The 8,366-nt window shown below is 32.9% G+C and overlaps 1 protein-coding gene across 1 annotated transcript; it reads left to right on the top strand.

The window, feature by feature from the left end:
* Nucleotides 1–2,741: 2,741 nt before the first annotated feature.
* Nucleotides 2,742–4,550, top strand: LOC120086703 (ARM repeat superfamily protein). Its single transcript, XM_039043470.2, has one exon. It carries the CDS (start codon nt 3,103–3,105, stop codon nt 4,429–4,431), a length of 1,329 nt encoding a protein of 442 aa, XP_038899398.1. The 5' UTR covers nt 2,742–3,102; the 3' UTR covers nt 4,432–4,550.
* The last annotated feature ends 3,816 nt before the right edge of the window (nt 4,551–8,366 follow it).

Below are 8,366 nucleotides of genomic sequence, written 5' to 3'. Positions count from 1 at the left end.
TAACCTAAACTAAAATAATCTATACCCAAACACGTACTATTATAACTCAACTATAATAACCAACTTCTTATCCCAAACGCCGTCTATAATTTTAATAGTTATAATTTAGTTTTATGCTTTATAAAACTTCATAAATAGTACTTGTACTCTGGTAAAATTCTCACAAATAGTTCGAAACTATTTTCGAGAATTTTATCAAATCATTTAGACTAAATTCTAAAGATTATAAATTTTTATTTTGTTTTGTTTTGATTTTTTTATTTTCTTTTTGGAAAGCCTTCTAGTTAGTTAAAAAATTTATAATATGGAGCTGGCTACCGTCATAATCACAAATTTCAATATTCAACGGTCAACGGTCAAAATACTTGGATGTATACAATAAATAACCAGCTAAGCTTAGCTAACTACCGCTCCTCTCTCATTATTCCATTTCTCTTTCCTCCCAACTTTTCAACATCTAATTTTGATTCTTTCACAAAAAAAAAAAAAAAAAAAACCTTATTTTGATTTTTGTCCTATTCAAAATAATATTTATATCTCTTTTCAAATTTATATTTAATAGGTAACCAAACTCCAAATTTTTTGTTTGATATATAAATTTTTAGAGCAAATATCAATTTATATCTTAAATTTTAGGATTATATCAATTTAAATAAAAAAACTAATAGTTGTATCAATTTAAATCTTGAACTTTTGTAGTTATATCAATTTAAATCTTAAATTATATTTATATCAATTTAAACCCTTAACTTCTATAAGTATATCAATTAAATCATAGTTCTCATACGTGTATCCAAATAAAACACAATGGAGGATTTAAATTGATATACTTGTGAAACTTCAAAGTTTAAATTGATACACTTTAAAAGTTCAAGGTTTAAATCGATACAATTATTAGTTTGAGGTTTGAGTTGATATAATATGGAAGTTCAGGGTTTAAATTGATTTAATTATTAGTTCAGAGTTTAAATCGATACAACCCCCAAAATTTACGAGTATAAATTGATATTTGTTCAATTTTTTAAATGTCTAATAAATCTTTAAGGTATATTTGGGTCAAGAATTATTCTAAGACTATAATAACCATCTCTTGTTACAGTAAATACTATTTTGTATTACCCAATTAGCTACAGTCAATACTATTTCAAAATTCTCATTTGCTACAGTACTTATTATTTGTTACAGTTTTTACTATTTTACATTCATCATTTTTTTAATTCTTTGCGACAGTATTTACTATTTTCTTCTAAAATTAAAATAGTTTACACATCAAACATATGCTATTATAACTCAAACTAAAATAATCTACACCAAATACAAATTATTATAATCCAACTATAATAATCTAAGATTATAATAACCAACTTCTTACTCCAAACGTATTCTTAAATTTTAAATTTTGTATATATTATATCTAAAATAATTTAAAATTAACCATTAAATATAAAATTAAATTTTATGTCGAGTAAGACTCTAAAACTATCCATTTATATATAATAGAGTTGTGAGTTTTTAAAAGAAGTTGAATAAGTTTGAACCTATTATATACACAAAATTAAAAATATAGGACCACATAAATATTTAAAAGTTTAAGGAGATTATTATTATTATTATATTATTTTAATTTTGGAATGAGGAATATTGTATTTTTCAAATAGTCCCTATTTTTGTCCATCACCTCATCTCTAAGAAATATTAATAAGATTGTTAACAATAAATATTTTTTCTGGCAGGAGTTGATTCTACCGACTTTTTCCATAAAAAAACTTTAAGAATGTTCTGGGAAGAAGTTAAAAGATAATATATTTTTGTATACCAAAGTTATTAAGTATTTCTTTTTACAATTCATCATTATTACGATTTTGCTTAGAGTTCAATGAGGACAAAAATTACCATTTATATAATTTATCATTATTACCCAATATATCATCACTAAAGTTGAGTTGTCATGAAATGATATATTGTTTTATTTAGGTTTAAATTCTATTTTCGTCATTAAATTTTAAATCTTATTTTTATCCCTAAATTTTAAAAAATATTCGTTTTAGTCCCTAAGCTTTTAAAAAGTATTTATTCTAGTTTCTACTATTAAGATTTCATTGACTATTTAAGGATGAAATTACATCTAGTATGAGATGAGTAAAATGAAGATAAAGTAAAATGTCAACAACCAACACGCAAAAAATAGTGAACTGTAAAAATCTCTTGAGCAAAATGACATTTTGAGATATTCTATAGAAAATCGTTTTCCTAACTAATTCAAAATTGAAACTCTAAATTTTTTAGTGTGACTAACATATTTGACAACCTAGTCATCCAAAAATACAAGTCATCTTACCATTATGTTCAAGAGTTAATAAAATTTTAATAGCAGAGACCAAAATAAGTATTGTTTTTTAAATTCAAGGATTAAAATGAACATTTTTAAATATTTAGAGACCAAAATAGAATAAGATTTAAAATTTGGAGACTAAAATAAAATTCAAACCTTTTATTTATAACTATTTTTCAAAAAGTAGCTAATTGAAAATTTATTAACAATGAAGCATTTTACCATATTGAACATTATATATAGAGAGAGAGAGAAATAGATACGTAATTTAGGATTTGATTTAATGTTAGAAATAATTTATTTTGTCATAATTCCCCTTTTTTGGGGCTAAATTATTATTTTCCCTTTTTTGGGCTACATATCAAAATTTGTCAAGATTTTCGGTCGCTTAATGTAAAAGAAAGAAAGAAAAAACCCTAATTTTGAAAATCCCGATATCCCCGTCTCTCTCTTTCCTCCATTAACACGCACAACCCAACAAAATACCAGTCAAAGCTCAAAAAGCAACTCAATTTCTAAATTAGGGAGCGAGTTCTTTTTGATAATTTTCGAATTCATCAGCGTTGAATTTTGACCCGCGTAACAAATTTTCTATCTCTCTCTCTCTCTCTCCTCTTTCCAGTGATATATAAATCGACTCCATTGATTCATTCCTTCATCAGCTTAACCAACAGTAACAGGGAAGAAGAACAAGAAGTAGAACAGGATTTGTACTTCCAACATTCGTTTTTCTTCTGGGTTTTCGTTTGATTTCTATTGCGGAATCTGCAATGATCTTTTCATGGAGGAAAAACAAATTGGGGTTTCTTACCAAGTTGAAAAAAGAGCTTCCAGGGGTCGATTCAGGTTCGGAAATCGCGATTCCTTCTCATTATATGTGTCCGATTTCGCTTGATTTGATGAAGGATCCTGTGATTTTGTCCACTGGGATTACTTATGATAGAGAGAGTATTGAGAAATGGATTGATGGGGGAAATTTTTCATGTCCTGTGACGAAACAGGATTTGATTAGTTTCGACCTAATCCCTAATCATTCTTTGAGGAGGTTGATCCAAGGTTGGTGTGTTGCGAATCGTTCATATGGGATCGAGCGGATTCCGACGCCGCGGATTCCGGTCTCCCCGTATGAAGTTAAGGAGATTTGTTCGAGAATCTCGATCGCGACTCAAAGAAGCGATTCGAAGAAATGCAGTGAATTGATGGGTAAGATCAGGAATTGGGCGAAAGAGAGCGAGAGGAACCGGAGGTGTATTGTGAATGGAGGAACTGGGGATGTTTTAGCAGCTTCGTTTGAGCATTTTGCTGGTGTTTCGATTGAAAAACATGTGGGTTTGTTGGAGGAGATTTTATTGGTTTTGGCTTGTGTGTTCCCAGTCGCCGTTGAAGGCTTATCTAAGCTCGGATCTGCTGATTCTTTGAAATGCTTGGTTTCCTTCTTAATCGGTAAAGATCTTTCTCCCAAACAGAACGCAGTTTTTGTTCTGAAAGAACTCTTGTCAGCTGATAGAAGATATGTTAATTCATTGGCTGCCATTGAAGGAGTATCTGAAGCTTTAGTTAGCATTATCAAGGAGCCTCTTTGCCCCTCTGCTACAAAATCATCCCTTACTGTCATTTTCTACATGATTTTACCATCAGATATTGGCGAGAAAATGGCATTGAAATTTGTGGAACTAGGCTTGGTCTCTCAGCTACTAGAATTTCTGGTAGATGCAGAGAAAAGCCTGTGTGAGAAAGCTTTGGGAATTTTGGATGGAGTTTGTGATTACAAACAAGGAAGAGAGAAGCTTTACAAGAATGCACTAACCATTCCACTCTTAGTCAAGAAGATCCTAAGAGTTTCAGAGTTAGCCACTGAATATTCTCTGTCAATATTGTTGAAGCTCTGCAAGAGTGGAGAGAAGGGTGAGGATGAAGTGAGAGTTGAAGCTGTCCAACTGGGTGCTTTCCAGAAGATATTGGTTCTCTTACAGGTTGGTTGTGGTGGTGACATGAAGGACAAGGTCACTGAGATGTTGAAATTATTGAATCTCTACAAAGATAGGCTAGATTGTATTGATTCATCCATGCATTTTAAGTACTTGAAGAAATCATTTTGATTACTGAAAGAGAAAAGACAGATTTTTCTTTTGTTATTGTTTAGATAGTGAAAAAATGTATATAGATACACAAACACACAGTTAAATTAATGATTACTGAGAAAAGAGATTTATACTTATGCTGGCTATCTCCTCATCTTGTCTCTTATAATTTTTGTTAAAGTATGAGAAATTTGTGATTACTATATTATGAACAGTTTCTCATCCCTGCTAAATTTAGCTATGAAGAACGACTCATAAACAACCACTATTCTCGAAGATTAACTAATCACCTAAGACCTTTGGGATTCTCTTCTTAAATCTAAATTATTTTCATGTGCCCTTGAATCCTTGATTTTTTTCTCGAGGTTCGTTTATCATGAGGAGTGTTTGTGATGGTTTTTAAACTGTCCATTGGCCTTCAATGGCTGAGACCATGAGATATCCAAGGATGTGGATGACTTTATTCATGGTATTTGTGATATCAAAATTCTCCGAAGTAGTTAAGCTTGAGACTTGGGGATCTCTGAGCCCTACAAGGAGGGCAGTCCAAAAATATATGAACAACTTTTAAATCAGATATTTATGCAGTCGACTTGGTGGATCGAGCAAGATGTGCCATGCAAAAAAAAAAAAAAAAAAAAGGGCTTTATGGGATTATGAGTGATGTCTCTTGGGAGAGTATCTGTAGTTGTCTGCACCAGGTTTGAAACATCAACAAGAAACATGAGTTGGTCCTCATTACTGGATTGTGTTAAACGTGATTTTAATCGGTTACTACAGGAGGCTCTTGTACATTGTGTCTTGAAGTTCTGGAGGTTCTGTATTTTGTATTTCAATTTTTTCCTTGATCTCATGTGGTTTGCATCAACATTCATTATGGCATAATGTCTTATTGATACAAGCTCTAATCCTTACCTCTTATTTTGATTGCATGAGAATGTCAACTATCAAAGGGTTATCTTCTTTGAGCGAGTACCTACGCTGTGAGGCGGAGGCAGGCGTTTCAAGTGGTGGAAAAGCTATTGTCCAGAATCCAGATTGATGGGGCATAAGCGAAGTGGCAATGAGTCAATAACAATTAACGGTAGAGGCCAAATCAAGAACATTACTCCATTAGTCGATGATAGGCATCTCAAATTGACCTTGAACGACATACCCTGACTTTCTAACTCTTAGAGTAGCACATATTTCAGTGATTGAGATGTTCCTTCCCTTGAATTTGTATAAGCAAACTTATTCGAGAAAGGGTTGAACCTCTATCTACAAAATTACCTTCAAGTTGGGGCTACACTCTCATCTTTTAAGTTAGTGCAACATTGTTTGGCTTTTAAATTTTATCAGAAGACCATACTGAATTGCTTGAGAATCACCATGAGACAACATATGTCCAACTGTTGGCTAATTTTGATGGGTTTTGCTGTGAGACGCAGCCTTTGATGGTGGAAGAGACCAACCATAACTTGGAAAGGATCAATCAGCAACTCTCTTCACCATTGAAAGATAATGGAAGGGGCCATTGGGTGTGATAAGCTTTTAAAGGATTACCCCTTTCTTTGATCGAGACGGAGGAGTGTCTTTGGCTTGGCTCGATCTCATGATAAGTTAAGAGAAAATGAACACACTATGAGTTGTTTTGCTAATTGTGAATTTGCTTTCTCATGTTGTTTTACTGGTGTGTTGTCCTTGCTAGACGAGGAGCTACTTGAGGATCTGGATGTTGGCTTTCTTGGCTACTCAAAGCAGAGGTGAACAAGCATTCTTCCCTATATTTGGAAGCTAGTTTGTTTGAGGCTAAACTGGTTAAGATCTGTATTGGGATGGGGTAATCGAGTATATCAATTGGTATGGTTAATATTGGACCAAAGAGCATAAACGATATTTAGAGATAAAAGGAAGGTGAAGACACAAAGTTTGGGCTAAAGAGCAAGTTTGGGACAACATATGCCCCAAAAGGGGGAGATGCCATGGGCTGCAAGGAGAAGTATGAGGGTTTAGAGGAAAGAATGAACAACATAGATCGGAATATCGTTGGACTTGCATAACCAAAGTCTGAAGAGGGAACTGGTTTACAATCCCACCAAGGGAAAAACTCCGCTGAGTGAGACCATGGGAAATTCCATCCCATTGTTCAAATTTGGTTGAGAAACAGGGTAGGAGCGAGCGTAGAGTATATGGAAGAGGGAGAGAGGAATCTCTGAATCTCTCTAGAAAAGAACGAACAAAGGCACAGTAAGGGTAAGGTAAAGATTAATTACGGAGGCTCAAGTCTGAGATATAAGTGGTAACCAGAAAAGTTGAGGACGGACAAGGTCGAGATCGATCTGCAGAAGCAAGCAAAGAAATAAAGCAGCCAAAAGCTTCCCAGAGACAACCCTAAGAAATTTCTTGGAAATAAGAAAAAATTAGAAAGCGAAGCTAGTGAAGTAAACACCATAGAAAACTGATCTCATAGAGGTGCAAGACAAGATAGGACAAATGCAAAAGACCGAGGCAGGGGAGAGATTTGACTTGGATGCTTTAATTGATCAAGTCGATTGATATACAGAAGCGCACATGTCGAGTAATAATATAGTTAAAACTACCTTGATCGACTAACGTCCTCAGAAAATCAGATTGATTAATCTTTTAGCTATTCAGAGATTCTTCTAGTTTTATTTAAGGGATCGACTTGTGATGATACTTAAGATAAACTAATTGAATAAGGAAATTATCAACTAAGAGACGTTTTAGGGAATAGATTTCATTAAAGGTATTATTAAACACAAATACTTGATTCTCGAATTAATTAACATAACATCTAGAACTAGAAGTCTTTTACTCGGATCGTCCCTCTCAAGATCAATAATTTCTTTCATTTAATCACTGATAAATAATCTCTTGAAATTAGACAATTGAGCAAAGCATTAAGACTCTTTATCAACAATCTCTACCATCATCTGAATACGCTAGTGTTTTCAAAAGATAGTTTAGCATGCATGATCTAATTTAAACAAACTCTCTCAAACAAGACTCAAATCATAAAATCATTCGAATGATGATTAAACATTCAAGAGAATAGTTATGCTAGAAAGCGTAAATGTAAATTTACATTCGAGAAGTAAAGTGTTCAACAATTTTAAACTAAAAATTCATCTACTCTTGAAATGAGAATTTAGCCTAACATGGCTTCCATGGATAGAACCGATATTAGAATACTAAAAATACAATAAAGAAATTAAGAATAAAGAAGGGAAGAGAAGTTATCCAGCTTTGAAACACGGTCTTGGGATGAATTTGACTCTCCAACGATCTTCGATCTTTCCGACTTCATGAAGACTTCATATTTTGCTCTAAACTCTCTCTAAATTTGAAAACTCCAAAATTCAATACGGAGGCCGGCCAAAAATCCTAAATTAAATAGGTAAAAACTTTCCAAAAATAGTATGGTAGCACGATGTTTTAAGGTAGCGTCGTGGTGCTGCCTATTGGTGTCGAAGCGCAACGCTGCATTCTAAGAAGTGCAGTGGCATTGGTGGCACAAAGCACTATGCTGCCCTTCTTTCTAAATCTTCATGTTTTCTTATTTTCTTCCGTCTTTTCAATGTATGGCTCGAAATTGACTTCTTTTGGCATATTGGGCTCTTTTTGGCTCATTTTAACATTGCATTACTATCTCAAACATAAACCTAAAATCACTAACAAATAACATTAAATCTATCCAAATCATATTAAAAACCGTTTTAAATCAAGAGCAAAATATGCACATTTTATATGTGTATCACAACCACAAACTTAGAATTCTGCTAGTCCCGAGCAAAAGTAAAATAAGACCAGTTCTAAATAAATATGCAATTGATTCAAGTCTCAATAGCAAGAATAAGATGTTAGATCCATAAGTAGAAACATTCAAGCACATTTATTGTTAAGAAAATTCAAGGCCAAATCTTTTCATCCCCATGTGTGTGTGTGCAAAT

Source organism: Benincasa hispida, chromosome 1, assembly GCF_027475165.1.
Source record: "Benincasa hispida cultivar pf3 chromosome 1, pf3_genome.v1.1, whole genome shotgun sequence".
NCBI classification, from domain to species: Eukaryota; Viridiplantae; Streptophyta; class Magnoliopsida; order Cucurbitales; family Cucurbitaceae; genus Benincasa; species Benincasa hispida.
This window is presented reverse-complemented; position numbering and strand designations above follow the sequence as displayed.